The sequence below is a fragment of the Sinocyclocheilus rhinocerous genome, unplaced genomic scaffold (genome assembly GCF_001515625.1).
Source record: "Sinocyclocheilus rhinocerous isolate Xijiao unplaced genomic scaffold, SAMN03320098_v1.1 scaffold1201, whole genome shotgun sequence".
Classification (NCBI taxonomy): Eukaryota; Metazoa; Chordata; class Actinopteri; order Cypriniformes; family Cyprinidae; genus Sinocyclocheilus; species Sinocyclocheilus rhinocerous.
This window is the reverse complement of record NW_015654059.1, coordinates 266,041-283,304: the sequence shown is the minus strand read 5'-3', so window position 1 is coordinate 283,304 and position 17,264 is coordinate 266,041. Positions and strand designations below refer to the sequence as shown.

Here is a 17,264-nt window from a genome sequence, read left to right as displayed (position 1 = left end):
ATAAATATGCAATACATATATATATATATATATAAACAGTAATCAACTTTGTAATTAACATAGTATTATATAATTATTATATTACTATTATGAACTTTTTATTTTTTTATTTTATTTACTTATTCAATTTTATTGTTTTACACGTGTCCCAGAACCATAATTTTAAATTTAAAAAAATAAATCGTGCAAACTGTGATGCTGCTTACTCACTTTTTCTCCCATAAAACCACAGCAGTATTATCATATTCTAGTGGAGTTGTTTTGTCTTTTGGCTTCCATAAATCTATTCATAAGAATGTATAAACATGCAAAAATATAATTGGTACTTTACCGTTGAGTTCACAGCCCACCAGCTCTATTCTCAGAGTACAGGCTTTGCGGCAAACAACAGGAATGATTCGCATGTACTGAGCTATGATTGGAGGGTCGAACAAATTGGTCTTTGTCCCATCGTTGTCCATATTACCAACAAAGATCTGAAGAACAGAAATGTATACATTCATTAGTTACTTAAAAATTATAATATAATTACAGGTTATGAAACATATGACAAATGCTATTGAATAAATTACTATTACATTTAAAATTATGGTGATCCAAACAAACAGTGAAATAATCAGAAACTCTTTCAATGTTTCAGAGTGAAAATTATTTATATACATATTTTAGCAACTACAACTGGCCAAAAGTGCCCACAGTTAAACACCCAAAAATTCCAAACCAAAACAGCCACTAAAAATAATGCAGAACAGAAAAATGAGTGAATTATCACCATGTCGTTGCTCTGGCCCTCAGGTCTGTACATGGTGTAGGTTCGCCCATCCAAACTGGATGCTACTTTGAAGGCTTTGATGAACTCGGCTGTGCCCATGCGACTGGCACCCTGGGTAATGATGCCAGTGAAACGCATCGTCCTCTGCAGATTGATCTGTTATAAATTGAGTCATTAAATGAGTCATTTTTGGGTGAATACAGATAATATTTGAACTCCAAATACATATTTAACCAATAAACTGAACAGACTGGTTTACCTCCATCCAGGGGTTCTTGTCGTGTGTCGCAGAGGTCCAAGCATTAACGAGTCCCTTGTTATTCAGTCGGGCCAATTCGGGCCCCCAACGCTGCAGTCCCAGAATGCCGTAGTACACAGAAGAGGCAGAAATCTGAGACTCTGCGATGCCTCCTCCTTCCATTCCCAGCAGAGATATGCATCCTGGGAACCAAAGGCAGACATTAGCAGATATTAGTGCTCAGGAGACAAACAGGCTTACTGTGCGACAGACAGATGGATAAACAGTGTGATGACCGCATTCACAGGGGAGAGAAATAGCCATTGTGTACTGAATGAAGTCACCAATTGAAAAGCCAAATATGTGGAGGAAATAAAGGGGAAAAACAGTTTGTGTACAGGAGCTGGACATGTGTGTACTGGCAGTGTCCTACTTACGCAGATGGCAGTGCTTTCCCACATATGGTGAGTGACATTTACAGGTGAAATCGCCATCAAGATCTCGACAGGTGCCTCCGTTCTGACAGGGCTGGCCGGCACAGTCATTCACATCTGCATGAATCATAAGGTTTCTGTAAAACTCATCAAAACTAGTCTGGACAAGCAAAACAGTTGTCAAAAGTAAAGCAATTTTCTTTGTGACCTCTAGATGGCAACATGCAACTTCTACAACAGTCTGAGGTACATAAAGATAAAATATAAAGATAAAATTCTTTGCTTCAAAAGATAAAATCATCTAATATATATATTCTGAAAAATGGTTTCCAAATGAAGTTTGTAACATGAAAAATCCTTTAAAGTTGCCTATATTTATCTATGTATTGGCCATAATAAACATATAAACACATTCTTATTGCTTGAACAGTTTTAAGTGTCTCCAAAAAAAAACTCTTCTCTTAAAAAAAACTCTTCTCTCTGTCTCTTTATTAAAGCACAAAAACTCAAAAATATCTCATATGAAAAAATTAAGATATAGTGGTCCTGATAAAAATAAAAAATAAAAATGTATATCACTTAATTATAACAAAATCAAACCAAGTGGCATTCACAAAAAAAAAAAACATTTGTTTAGATTTTAAAATTAAACTAATAAACCATTTTAATAAAATGTTGTAACGCACAGATGTAATAACATAGATGTAATGCAGTGTCATTACAATTTTTGGTGTGAGCAAATACTCAATGCTCTTATTGTCAATATTACTGTATATAAAAGTCAAACAAAAACTCAAAAAAGGAACAAGCAAGAACGGAGAGGGAACTGAGGGCACATAAAGGGAACCCACATATGACAAAGCATAATCTCAGCACGACTGGCTCTTTAAGAGGACATAGGAGACTGAGGCAGACCTGCTGAAGTTTCTAATCCACTTACGAGCAACAGGGCCAGATCAGATCACCAACATGCTTCAAACACAAGTGTGTCAGAATTATTAAAAGGTCAACATGATGACGCAGAGCAAGGGTGTATAATGGTCCTCATGTACCTGAAGTGCGCTATATGTTGTGGGGGAAAAGACTGGTATGGATTTCAGCTTTAAAATGGCACCAATCAGAAGGAAATCAGTGGGATTATCTGGTGTGTGCATATGGAGCGTGACTGGGTGTGATCGGTCACAGTGGTCCAGTGCCAACACAGTGCTCAGACATACTGAAACACCTCTAAACCTCCAGAGGTCAGCGAGTAGCACTTCCCTGTTCCCTGTAAGTGTTAAGAGCATCACTACGTGCTCGACTGACCTAAAATGACTAGCTGGGTGTATCTACATTCATTTCAGGCTGCATTTTTTGCCTAATCTGTGTAACCTCTAAATTAATATGTTGTCATAAAAACTCAAAAATTAGCCAAATGCATTTTTTGGTTTTACAACAGAACGTCAACTTCCCAATAGTATTGTCAACTACCCACATGTTGCAAACACTGTAAACTCTACAATGGGTTAAACCGCTAACAAGCTAATTAGGTTTTTAGCCAACTTTCCAAAAGCATTTAATGTCAAAATGCTCCCAAATGCTAACTGCTAATGCTAATATTATCAACTCTACAATGCTCTAAAATACAACTCTTAATTTAATATTTAGGGGTTTAGCATTGAACCAAAAACTAGCATTAAGATATGAGACACCACATTTGTCATTTGTAATGATGAAGTTACAATTCAGTACATTTAAAATATACAAACTTTAAATGTAATATCAAATAACACACTGCAGTAAATTTATAATCAATTACTTCACACGTGCATTAGTATGTTAGTCAACACAACACCATGTCAACACAAATAAGTGTACTTATCAAAAGATTATTAAAACAATGACTTAAAATGTACTTTAAGGTAAACTTTAAACATTACAAAGTCCACTTAGAACTTAAAAATTGTGTTAAGAAACACAATGAAAGTCATGAAAGTATACTCTCTTTAAGTACATTTAAATGGCCTTTTATTTCATTAATATTATATTATCTGCTACTACAGTTTTTTTTAAACATACTTTTAAGATTTGAAGTGCACTACAAATGCATATTCAATACAATTAAGCACACTTCTTTTTCACAAGTGCCTTACAGTTCAAGTTCCCATTTCAAGCCTGGCAACTCAGAATAAAACTGTAAAATGTTAGCGTTTTTTTCCTAATGTTAATGTGAAGAAGCGAATCATTGCTACCCACTAAGAAGCAATTCAACACAGTAGTGCACTGTATTACTCCGAGAACATCAATATCTAGCTACATAATGTGAAATGCAATCTTATGTCAGTTGCAACATCATCCAAATCAACAAAATGCAAGGTTAGCAGGTCTCCACTTCCACATGTGACAGTGAAATCCAAGAGAAAAGACTGAACCACGCTGAGAAGGAACAAATGAAAGCTTTTTTTCCAGTAATGTTGTCTTGAAACAGCCTCCCTTACAATACAGTAGCTGTATTTTTTTTAAACCAGCCCCGGTACTGTGGACCAGTGTTGTTAATGTTAATTAAAATGATTACTATTACAATATTGAATTAGTTGAAATAAAGTTGAAATAAAATTATTTAAACTTTTTAAAACAAAATTAGAAATGTTGCCTTGGCTACTGAAATAATATAAGTTTAAATTTAAAAATGACTAAAAATACAACTGAAATAAAAATAAAAGGTAAATAAAAATGTGTAAAAAAAAAAAAAAAAAGGAATAAAAAGTATAACAAAAATCTCCTTTATTAAATTTAAATACTAAATTTAAATAAATTAAAATTTAAATGTAAAATATAAAGATAAAAGCTCATTTAAAATATTAATAAATACTATAATAGTATATAAATATTATACTGCTGTGGACCACAGTTTGGTAAGAAATGCTTTATGCTAAAGCTCTAACTGGCCATTAAAATCCCTTAAATCGCAATGTTAAGAAAGATTAGCAAGAAAAAAGGAAAATAAAGACACTAGTTGAGAAAAATACAGCAATTAGAAGTGAGAAATTCGAGTGAGAAAACTAGCTTTTATTCAGTGGAAAATAGGGAAATTACAAAGTAGTGGCAGAAGGGCAGCATCGATTTAGCTAGCTAGCATTAGATTCAGAAATCAAGCACTTCGTTAACTCTTCAACTTACTTGCAGACACACAAAAGAGGCACTGACTCTGCATTTAAACCCTACAGCAGGTTTCGATTTCAATCTGCTCAGCTAATGTGACCAGTGCTCCACTGTGTAAAAGCTTTTGACACAGATTTCACAGCCTTTTGCAGGGCTTTCAGACAAATTTCATGCGGTCACTGAAACATTTCTGCCAGCTGAGAGCCAAGGATGAGTGCGGACTTTATTTACTTTGCCTCCTCCACTTGCATTTTACCCCAGCAACAGGGCTAGTGTGCGACAGCGTGGGTGTGCAGTCATATTTTAATTTATGCTGCAACTATGTTTGGCACTAAACTACACAGTGTGCGACTTTGCGTACTCCACAGTCTTTGCCATCATCCGAGCATGATTTAGACGTCTCCCTGAGGGATTAAGAAGCGTCTGAATAGTCAGTTTAACGTCAGTGCCATTCTAATCTAGCCACATTCCCAGTCGCACTCTGAAGATGAGCCCGCATGCTTAACTATACCCAGTCAAAACATCATAAGCCTGCTATCAAGCGCGGGAAATCTGGCACCGAAGCCATAATGTCCACCGTAATCAGAGAGAACGTGAAGGAGTCTCTGTGGTGAACTAAACAATCCATGCTGTTTTAAATGTATAGCATGGAAAAGCAACATTCCATTTTGGGAGGATTTATGGCTTTTTTTTCGCTTCTCGCTGATTAACATCTTACCCGCGAAAGAACAAGTTTACTTTGTCAAATTTGTGAAATCAAAATGAACTCCTCAAAATAATGAATAAAATACTGTTGCAAATGAAAATATGAGAATGACAATTGACCAAAAGTGACCCTATTTTCTTTCTTAAAAGAAAAGGTTCATGCAAAAATTTAAGTTTCTGTTATTTACTCACAAAAAAGATATTTTGAAAAATGATGGTAACCAAACAGGTTGTTATTCATTTAAATAAAAATAATTTTAAAAAAATTAAATGCTAAATTTAAATTGTACTTCATAATTTTTTTTTGCCAAATCCATTTGCCAATCAAGTTATGATTTTTTTATTTATTTATTTTTTTTTTTTTTATTATTTTTGGAGTTTGTAAACCCTGGTGAAACTACTGTATTTTTTCCTTTGAATACAGAATTGAACTTGGCATAAAACAAGCTAAAATGGCCTAAAACAAATAAGCTTAAGACAAGTTAAGCCTATTTATTTACATGTCTTTTAAAATATTGGCTTTTAAAAGCAAAATAAAAATACTGGAGCGACTTATTCACTGTTAAGGTGTGTTCACAGAGAAACAGAGTCATTTCAATAGTAATCTGTGCGAGTTTCAGTCATTTCAATAGTAATCGGCGCGAGTTTCGCATGAGGGCAAAAACGTTCCCCACACACATTTTGAAACAGGTTGAAGTTGTTAATGCAAATTCGCCATGTTGACCAACAGAAAACTACTCAGTTTGAAAGTGACTCCTGTGTGAGCTGTGTATGCATTCATGTCGCTACACTATTAACAATAGACAATGGACATTTTTGCCCATAAGATTTCACTAATGTAAACGCATTTTTAACAGCACTTCTTTACAGTAAATCTGACTGAATCCAGATGATTTAGGCAGTTTATAGCTACAATTTGTCAATTAATTATAGGCCTGTCGCAATAATCAATATATCGACTTATCGCACAATATATACACGTGAGTACATAACGTGGTGTAGTCATGAGGTGCTAGTTCAAATTTTAAAAATGCTTCTACAAACAAAGTTTCATCTGCAGATATAGCCTTGTTTAGTGATCTGTGCCTTCGTGCATACGGACATCTGACTGCTAAGTAGTGATTGTGTTTTTCAGCAATAGTGCGCACCCTTAATTTACAGAGAAAAGAAGGTCAGGGAAAAATCTGTAGGTGGAAAAATCTCCATACAAGTTCTTTGTGAATTTTTCTTTTTTTTCTACTTGTTACTTTGCACTTTTTGTTAGAAAATGTTTCAAGTTTTTTAAGGTATTTAATATTTTTACTTAATTTCCATGATCTAGATATACTTAAGAATTAAAAGTTTGTTGTCATTTGAAAGTGTGTAGGCCTTCTTGCATTATTCTGCTGTTATATTATGATTATTTATTCAGTGGCATAAAATGGTCTTAAAAAGACAATAATATAGTTTATCGCATTTATTTCTGGGGCAATATATCGCACAACAAAAAGTTAGATCGTGACAGGCCTAATTAATTACCATTTGGATGCAAATGTGATCTCAATCCTAATGTAAATTTGATTTCACAGCAATTGAGTTTTTCATAATTCTCAGTGGTGTCTCCTGATAACCACTTATATGTTAACAGATAAGAAACAGATCCAACGGTTTGGATAAAAGCGACTCACTGTTCTGGCAGTGGATTCCATCGAAGCCTATTGGACACTTGCAGACATATTCGCTGAAGACGTCTCCTCTTCGGGAGTTGATGATCTCACAGAAGCCATCGTTTATACAAGGGTTAGGGTTGCAGGGCCCTGAGAACAAAGGTCATGTGAGAAATGATCAGCCTCAGCTGAAATGAATACAAGTAACCTTTGCACTAAACTAAACTGTTTTTTCCCCCGCATAAATATAAATAACTGATAAGACTGTTACCAATATCGGTCTCGTTGCAGGTGGGTCCAGTGAATCCTTCAGCACAAATGCATTTAAAGGGATCTTTTCCTCCTTCAGTGACACAGGTTCCTCCATTCAAGCACACATTTACTTCACAGATGTCAGCTGAGAAAAGACAAAGATGGTGGATTTGATATTATATCCATTATTGATATAACTTTCAATAAAACTCAGTGGGGCTCATTCATTAAACATGAAAAGAATTACTTTTTTTTTATATACGTGTGTGTGTGTGTGTGTGTGATATATATATATATATTATAGTCACATTCAAATCCATGGATTACAGAGAAATTATTCATCTTGTGTTTCATGAATAATGCTCTTTTGGGTTTAATACAGTGCCATCAACAGTATTTTCTGATAGGATGCTTCTGATGGTGTAGATTTCTGTTTCTTATAAAAAGGGAAGTGAAAAAGACAATGGGTTTACTGTTTGGTCATGTTTTTATTTGGACATGACCCAAATTGCTGAAGAGGTTGCAGCATTACAGAAAAAATAGAAGTACTTTCTAGAAGTTTCTTTGCAGTCCTGTGGTTTATACAAAAATTATTTGTAAAGGTCAGGAATGTTTACGTGGGACAGCAATGCTCTGAGGAAAAAAGTATGGAAATGCACATGGAAATTTAGCAGAATAAAAATAATAATAATAAAAAATTAAATGCAATGTTTAATAAATTGAGTTAAGACCTTCCTAAACAGATCAATGTAAGTAATAAAATGTATCAATGTAAGATATTAAAAAATAAATAAAAAAGAAGGGGAAAAAAAAAACAGTATATGGGTTTGGAACTACATAAGGGGGAGCAAATAAAATGGCAGAATAAATTTTTTTTGCTGTACTAAGCTAAAGAAACTGCACCTCTTACATTTTTATGCATATGCTGAAATGGAAACAAAAAAACAAAAACATCCAACTTCAGTTTTTGGAGCTATTACTATCTTTAAATGTTAATTTTAGCCTGACACATATAGGCCTTGAATTTGCGGAGTTACAACTTTCCACAGTCCCACAACTCTGGAACTTATTGTGTAAATAACACCTCCGTGAAAGACTTCCTGCGCATCGTTGTGTCCTCCCCTGGCACCGATCCAAAATACCACAACAGAGACACTCAGCAAAGTTTATTCGAGGTGAACGGCACTCGAAATGATAATTAGCCCACGTTTCATGCAGCTCCACCACAGGTTTCAACCGTGTGAACTTGTTTTGCGCCAAGACACCATTTGGCGAACAATCTTCTCTAATTGTGACAAAAAGCAACAGCCTTCACGCTCAGGGTTGAAGCTTCTGGGATAATGACAAAGCCCCGGCCTGCATAAACAGAAACCTTCTTATCCAAACGATTTCAATGCTTATCTTTGGAATGGAATGCATCCTCCTTTTCATGCAATACCAGAAGGCTGAAAGCACAATTCCTTTCAATCTTCTCAAAGAAAATAATTTTAGTCCTGGAAACCAAAAAAAATTAAAAATTAATTCCCTTGGAATTGCCTTTGATATGATGTGCCAGGAACAAACTGTTTAGCAGCTCAGATCAACCCATCCATCACAGAAAAGCACTGAAAACTCCATGGGGAACAGAAACTGTCTATGGATAGCTTGAAGGATTCGTAGTCAACTACTTTTATCTTGCCGACCAGTTATGACAAAATTGACAGGGGAAATTGAGAACTGAAAGTAATTCATTGCGGCTTAATAACTTTAAACACAACTCATTGCTAGTCACAATTCTGCTTTTGTTTCCATAGAAATGCAACTCTGAACAGAAACCGTTGCTGTCCATCTGCATGGAATGTCGCTTTTTTGAGGTGCTGACATAGGCACATGTTTTGTGGGAAAACTCTTGTATCTAACAGGATAAATTACCAAAAATGAAAATCGTGCAATCATTTACTCACCCTCATGTCATTCTAAACTCGTGATTTTCTTTCTTCTGTAGAACGCAAAATAAGACGTTTCACAGAATGTTCAAGCTGCTCTGTTCCATACAAAGTAAAGTTAATCAAGTTTCACCAAAAACAAAAAAACAACTTGATTGGCAAAAGCTTCTGAAATGCAATTAAAAATTGCATTTATAAATAATTTATTGTTTTAAATAATAATAATAATAATAATAATAATAATAATAATAATGAATTGATTGGAAAATGTAAAAGAAAAGCACTTACCTTTCTAAAATGCAATTTACAAATTACAATTTACAAACAATTATTATTTTTATTTTAATCTATTTTAAATGTATTAAGTGACGTGACATGTGGCCAAGTATGGTGACCCATACTCGGAATTAGTGCTCTGCATTTATCCCATCCAAAGTGCACACACACAGCAGTGAACACACACACACCGTGAACACACACCCGGAGCAGTGGGCAGCCATTTTATTGCTGCGGCGCCCGGGGAGCAGTTGGGGGTTCGGTGCCTTGCTCAAGGGCACCTCAGTCGTGGTATTGATGGTGTGAGAAAGAGAGCGCTGTACATTCACTCCCCCCACCGACAATCCCTGCCGGAACGAGACTCGAACCCGCAACCTTCGGGTTACGAGTCCGACTCTCTAACCATTAGGCCACGACTTCCCAGTCGTATTAATTTATTGCTTTAACTTTAACATGAATTAAATAAATGGTTTTAAATTTGTATTTATGTGTCAAATAAAAAAATATTAATTTAGTTTTATTGTTTTAAATTAATTTTAACAGTTTTAAATGTCTTTTAATTTGTCCGTTTAAAAAGTAATTTATCTATTGACGTTTTTATGTTTAAATTATTCAATTTAGCATTTATTTATTATTTTATTTTTAAGTAGCACTCCTGGTTCTTTACCCACCATTCACTTTCATTGTAAGGAAAAGAGCAGCATGAGCATCATCATCTCCTTTTGTAAAGAAAAAAAAAACATACAGGTTTGGAATGACATGAGGTTTCTGAGAATATATGTATGAAAACTAAAAAGTACGGATAATAATTCATGTCAGGGAATCCATATCATCTAACATTTACCAGCTATACTTAACCCAGTTTAACTGTCAGAAAACTCAATGTTGACCTAATATGTTCTTTAAGGCCATTAGACAGAAGTGAACACATCAGCTGAATGCAAATCTGTTTGATGAAGTTAAATATTTGATCAGCTTCTCATCAGCTGAGCTGGCCTTTTGATCAGAAAAAGCTCTGAAATAGGAGTGGAAGCTGATTATTCTGCCACAGGCTTTCGGATAGATGGCTTTAGGCACTATATCACATGGTCTTTCTCGGAGTTAAACGTGTAAAGGCAGGCTACTATGTGATTGTTCGCTGCTCTATCACAAATGAGGCACGCAAACAGGGACAAAGAAAGCAGAAATGGAATTTGGCCAGGCAACTGTGACCCTGAAAAAACAAGCGGGCAGTGCTGAGCCAACTCAGAAAATGAGTAATAACCAACATGCTATTGACCCAATCCCAGTATGGTCAAAACAACTTTTTGTGACTGCACTGATATTGAAAATGTGCAGGCTTAAAGGGATACGCCTAAAAATAGGAATTTTGGAATGACTTTGGGGCACCACTGAAACCAAAGGCCGGCTTGTTACAATATTTTTGCAATTCATTTTGGTGATACTAGTGGCACAGAAATTACAGTCTTCAGCTTTAAATTTTTAAACAACTTGAAGTAAACAGTCCAATAACAAACACATTTGATGTGCTACTATTATGGTTAGCCAGAAAAATACTACATTTTTTTACTAAAAGAACCAAAATGAACAGTTCACAACTGAAAATAACTGAACAGTTTAAAACCATAAAACCACTCGCTCCTTCATTTCATATATCTGGGACGTCACTTGAGTCATTTAAAAAAAGAAGCATGACCTGATCTGCAATCTTATGAGTGCAACAACTATATAATAACTAATAACGGTTAAAAAGTATAGGGAAGGGCTTTAGAAATGAGTCATCGGCATGAGGAGTCATTCAGCTACAATCTGCTGAGCGGATCACGCACACTTGGCCAACAAAAGAACCCTTGACTGTCGTATTAGCAACAGGTGCAAAACAAAAACAACAGACTGGAGGACAACCAAAACACTGCACACGTGAATGTGAGAGCACGCAAACGCAACAGCACACCTACATGCCAAATCCCAGTTTGATTCTAGGGGATTCACTAATGACAGGAAATGCAACTGTACTATGCAGATCACTCAATGTTTATAGGCTAAAGACTTTTATAGGTTTGATACTGGTAATTTAGTGACATTGTAAGTTCTTAAAATAATCACATATTGGGACACAATTTCCTTGATTTTTTAAGACAGTACTAACTTTCACAACTCTAAGGAACATTTTAAAATTTCTATATTTTGTCTAAATAAATAAAAAAATCTTTAACATTTTAAAATAGTTTTTTTATATAAAAATTGTTTATGCTGCAAGTGTATCACAAACATCAGAAAATCACAACATTAAAATTTACAGTATGAAAAAAGTTTATGAAATTAGTTTTGAGATTAAACAGTGTTATTAAATTATTGGCAGCTGTTTTAAAGATTAATTGAAAAAGTTAGATGATGGCATGGGTAATCTAAATGTAAAAAAAGTGAAAATGAATATGCAGAATATATCATAATAATAATAATAATATAATATAATATAGTTAATCAAACATGAAGAAGGCTTCTACAAGACACAGCAGCACATAACAGCTCATTTTGACTCTAATAAACTTCTCCAAAACTATAAGTGGGCTTAAAATGAGCAATTCAAGAAAAAAGAAAAGAAAAACTGTGCCGTGCACTTTTAAGTCTTGACACTGATAAAATATAAATATAAATATAAAATAAAAATAGGTGATCTGTGTCTTGGTGTTGATTTGTGTTGCAACCTTTGTGTATATTTAGAAGCCCAAAGTGTTAGTTTACCTTTTAAGCCTCCCTTGGAACTTACTTTACGGCTTATAGCTTCACACTGTACGCTAAAGGTGTCCTGGATTTATAACTCCACATTATAACTCGCTGGTGTGAACATGCGTGTGTGTAGGTGTGTGTTAATGTTCATGTTCAGTGTGTTTTCTCAGCTATGCGGTCATTCGCACATCATTTAAGATGCCTTCATATGGCCCTGGGGAACTCGGTGTTCCAAACCTCATGTTCCTACATTACTGAATCCCACGTTAAAACTCCCAGAACAGCTCAAAGCACTGAGGCATGCAGCTTGCACCTCTTAATGACCAAGCAAATGACCTATAAAGATATGGTCTGCACACAAGAAACATACTGTTCTTGGACCAATAAACTGCTTTTTTTGGTAAACTGTCAGTGAGCTTGCATCTTCAGGTAAGATTTCTGTAAACTAAAGGCATTTCTCCAGAACACCACAGCCATCTGTTCTTAAAAATAACCCACAAAGACTAAAAACACACTCTGGCGTACAGAGAAAACAGCCATTCTCTAAGGCAACGCAAACAGGCTTATAATTAATCTTACTTGGAAATGCTATAATGTAAAGCATAATATTATGACGTGTTTTACACTCAAGCCACGGATTCAAAATGGTCATAAATCCAGTGCAGCGTATTTGTTCAAAATATAGTAACAAAAGTTTCCTGTCAAGTGTCGGAATATGCTCTTTTAAAAATTTAACGCACCAGATTGGAAAATGGAGCATAAGACCAAGATGGAGCGAAATGAGAAATGCCATGTTGCCAATGTATGGATGCCATGAGAAATGCCAATGTATGAATGAAACATTGATTAGGGCTTATCCCACGTTAAAACTCCCAGAACAGCTCAAAGCACTGAGGCATGCAGCTTGCACCTCTTAATGACCAAGCAAATGACCTATAAAGATATGGTCTGCACACAAGAAACATACTGTTCTTGGACCAATAAACTGCTTTTTTTGGTAAACTGTCAGTGAGCTTGCATCTTCAGGTAAGATTTCTGTAAACTAAAGGCATTTCTCCAGAACACCACAGCCATCTGTTCTTAAAAATAACCCACAAAGACTAAAAACACACTCTGGCGTACAGAGAAAACAGCCATTCTCTAAGGCAACGCAAACAGGCTTATAATTAATCTTACTTGGAAATGCTATAATGTAAAGCATAATATTATGACGTGTTTTACACTCAAGCCACGGATTCAAAATGGTCATAAATCCAGTGCAGCGTATTTGTTCAAAATATAGTAACAAAAGTTTCCTGTCAAGTGTCGGAATATGCTCTTTTAAAAATTTAACGCACCAGATTGGAAAATGGAGCATAAGACCAAGATGGAGCGAAATGAGAAATGCCATGTTGCTCTGCCTATGAATGAAACATTGATTAGGGCTTATTGAAAATTAATCACAGGAGAAGCAGCCCTCATTGGACTGCTATTAGAAGTGGAGTCGTCAGGACAAATGAGCCTATCCCCGGAGGGGAATACCCCGGTGCCGGATGGCACGGGCCACGCAACAGCTTTTGAACGGCTCGCAAACACATTCTTGCAAAAGAGAGCGAGTGAAAAGCAGGAGGCTGTGTGGTCGCTATAATTAGCGTACTCTCCGTCAGCTGACCTGAGAGGCCTGGGTTGTGTTGATAAAAGTCTTTATTTGCTGATTTGAAGCAGTTTTTTGGAGATCCATCAAGATTTTGATGGATGAGTGCTGATCTTAGATCAGCTTGAGATTGCAGCTTCAATCCAAAGCTGTTTACCTTCTCAATCCGATAAGACAAACAACTCTCAACTTTTATAGGGATAATTCCCTCAAAAATGAAAATTTTGTCATCATTTGATCATCTTCATGTTGTTTCAACCCTGTATGATTTCTTTCTTTTGTCGAACACAAAAAGAGATGTTAGGCATTTTGTTGATGCTGTTCTCTTGCACACACTGACACTGAATGGTGACCAGCAGATGTCAAGCTCCAAAATGCACCTAAATTCATCATAAAATTAGTCCATACAACTATATTCCAAGTCTTTTGAGGCCATAATATAGATTTGTGTGAGGAACAGACTGATATCAAAGTCATTATTCAATGAAAATCTTCTTTGTTGATCTCAGGTCTCATTAATTGTATTTGAATATACTCATATTCAAATTCCATGCCTTGTGAACTATTACTAGATCCCTTAGTACTAATAATGGTTGGCATCTTTGATGTCAAACCTGGTGTGACATATTTTGTGCCATGTTTGAATATTCAAATTTGAATGAGATTTGTGAGCTGCGCAGAGAAGCTTATCAGTCAATAACAACAAAATGTCTGTCTTTTTCTTATTTTCTTACTAGATTTGGAATACAGTGCACATGTCATATACTTTTACTCTTTGCCCTGGTCACCATTCACTTTCACTGAAAAGAAAAGAGCAACTGGTAAACATCTGGCTTTAAGTTCCATGGAAGACAGAAATACCACAGGCGTTGGATAGACAAGAAGATAAGCAAATGATGAGCAAAATTCTCTTTTCTGAATGAACTTTGTTTAACTGCATCCAAACATCATAAAGCGCCAATTTCATCACTTAAAGGGGTCCCATTATGCTCTTTTACAAAGTCTTGATTTTGTTTTGGGGGTGTACTAGAGCATGCTCTCATGCTTGGTGGTTCGAAAAAGGTATTATTTTTCACATAATTTACATTATTACAATACCTTTCTCCCCAGCCTGCCACAAACGGCTCGATTAGTTCCGGGTTTGATGAAGGCCCGCCTTCCAAAAAACGAAATGGTGATTGTTTTATACCTTTCTCCCCATCCTGGCACAAAAGGCGAAATGTGATGTGATTGGTTAGCTGTCCCAGTGCGTTGTGATTGGCGAACAGCGTTTCAGTACTGCCACGCCCCTTGCCAAAGCAGCAAGTTCCGTCTGCTCCGGTTGAGCCGGATTCAGACCCCGAGAATATTGAACAAGAGGATTGTGCAGAACCTTTTCACGCACGGATATTGCAAGACATATTAGAGTGGTAACATTGTTGTTAGTGTTTTTTTTTTTGCTAAATCACGTTTTAGATAGGATGTCAACAACCACTTAAAAATAACTGCACTTACTATGTACAGATAAGTGCATATGTATTATGTTTATTGTTCTTTAATTCTAACATTATAACATGAATTGCAGTGAAACTGTTATATAGTTGAATTTATTTATACCATAGTCCAGTGTTTCCCACAGACTAACTCTAGACTTACAAACTTACAGACTCTATTTGTGGCGGCATATATATGCAAACTCATTCTCTGCCAGCAGGAGGCGCTGTTGGAGTGGTAGAGATCGAGGTTTCCCCGGTAACGGCTGTACACAAAGCAGCACTCCGCTCACAAACGCTGCTTTATCAGACGTTACATGCAAGATGAAATAAAAATCAATTTAAAAAAAACGAAATATCTCCCTTTGGAGTGGACTTTGAGATTTGTAACTTTGTAGATCTTTTTATGGCCAAACATACACACTACAAACTGACTAATATTCAAAAAGTGAAAAAGCACAATAGGACCCCTTTAAAGTGTGAATGAAGAAGATCAAGGTGGTGACAACTGAACCACTTGAAAACTTCACGGAAAATGCTTTGACATGGAAAACTCTCTGGAAAACTACCACAAACCATTCAAGAAGCAGTCAACATTACAGTAATGAAACTCTGAAGGAAAGAGGATGAATTTTCCAAAGGTTTGCGCAAACCTGTTCTGCTGCACTGGTCATTAGAGGCAGGAAGTGCCCTGGCCTTGTTGGACTCCGCTGCATATTAAAGTGGCCACATTCATTGGAAGTGACTCAGTGATTTGGTCACTTGAGCCACACCTTCAGACTGGAGCCAGATCATGGCTTGAGGCTCAAGGGCAGATGGGGAAGTGTACTCTTAAACAAGTATCAACATCCGTGGAGGCAAAAAATGAGTAATTGGGCCAATTAAATATTTCAAACAAAACCTACTGAAATCTAGACATTATAAAACAACACTTGGCAGTACAAAAAAAGTCATCTCCCTTTGTTTGTTCAGGGTCTATAAAGGAAATTAATTTAGACATGCGGTCAAAAAATCTTAACATACATGAGTGGCCAAGGCATGAAATTGGTGCTCAAATGGTCTTCCACATTGGACCATGCAGCTATAAAAGTCTGTGCAAGCCTGTAGGTCACTGGCAATGGATTGAAATCAGGACATGATGTTTTGTATACACTAGTGTGACAACAAAAGGATAAAGCAGAGACCCCAAGGCGTTAAACGCAAGTACAGACACGAATAACAAACATTTTGGTCGAACAGAGACATCAACTAGATGACCACAGGGACTTTTCATAAAGTGAAGCCTCCAAGACTTGTTTACAAGACGGTAGTGTAAGAATGGACAGTAAACATCATTCATTCATTACTAAATGTATGAAAGTAAAAACTCCAGTGTAATATAGGCTACATTACACACAAAAGAAAAAAAAGAAAAGAAATTAGCTGTCTGGTGTCTTGACATTTAAAACGTTTCACATCAAACTAATAAGGACCATAGACTTTCACTTGCTTTGTTTATAAATGTAGTTTGCCATGCTGTTTTTTTGTAGGGCTCAATGCACAGACGAAAACACAAAACTTACCGCTCGCAGTGGAGACCGAAACAGCAAGAAGACACGCCGCGAAAAGTGGCAAACTAACAAACAAGCTTGAGAAAGTTCTCATGGTGCCGAATTGTTGTTCTTCAGTGAACTTCTCGTCTGTCTCAGGAGCCGCTCGGTATGAATCCGTTCGCCGTTATGACTATAGGCAAGATTAGAGGCGATAGAGGGACAATATGTGCTCCCACGTGTATCTCTGCTCTCAGCCAATTACATACTGTTTTTAAAATATAGCCCCGCCCATGACCCCGCCCCTTGGGTAGTCATTAGTGCGGATAACTGGGCGCATTGATTGACTTGATAGAGTAACAAAACAGCTCGGTTTACATTTGATGGTTTTAGGCATTTTGCCGTGTTTTCAGGGATAGTTCAGCAAAAAAAATTAAAAATATTTACTCACCCTTATGTCGTTTCAAACCTGTAGGCCTATAACTTTCTTTCTTCTACATCCAGCTGTTTT

The 17,264-nt window shown here is 36.1% G+C and overlaps 1 protein-coding gene across 2 annotated transcripts in view; it reads right to left on the bottom strand.

The window, feature by feature from the left end:
* LOC107716677 (lactadherin-like) overlaps positions 1-16,983 on the bottom strand; it is a 23,526-nt gene extending 6,543 nt beyond the window's left edge. For both annotated transcript variants that reach the window (XM_016523184.1, XM_016523185.1), the window contains exons 1-7: positions 16,787-16,983; positions 7,208-7,333; positions 6,958-7,086; positions 1,448-1,561; positions 1,032-1,213; positions 773-928; positions 332-476 (exon numbers count right to left, since the gene is read on the bottom strand). In XM_016523184.1, coding sequence (XP_016378670.1) covers positions 332-476; positions 773-928; positions 1,032-1,213; positions 1,448-1,561; positions 6,958-7,086; positions 7,208-7,333; positions 16,787-16,868 — 934 coding nt within the window. In that variant the 5' untranslated portion in view covers positions 16,869-16,983. The remainder of the gene's footprint in view (positions 1-331; positions 477-772; positions 929-1,031; positions 1,214-1,447; positions 1,562-6,957; positions 7,087-7,207; positions 7,334-16,786) is intronic.
* Between the last annotated feature and the right edge of the window lie 281 nt (positions 16,984-17,264).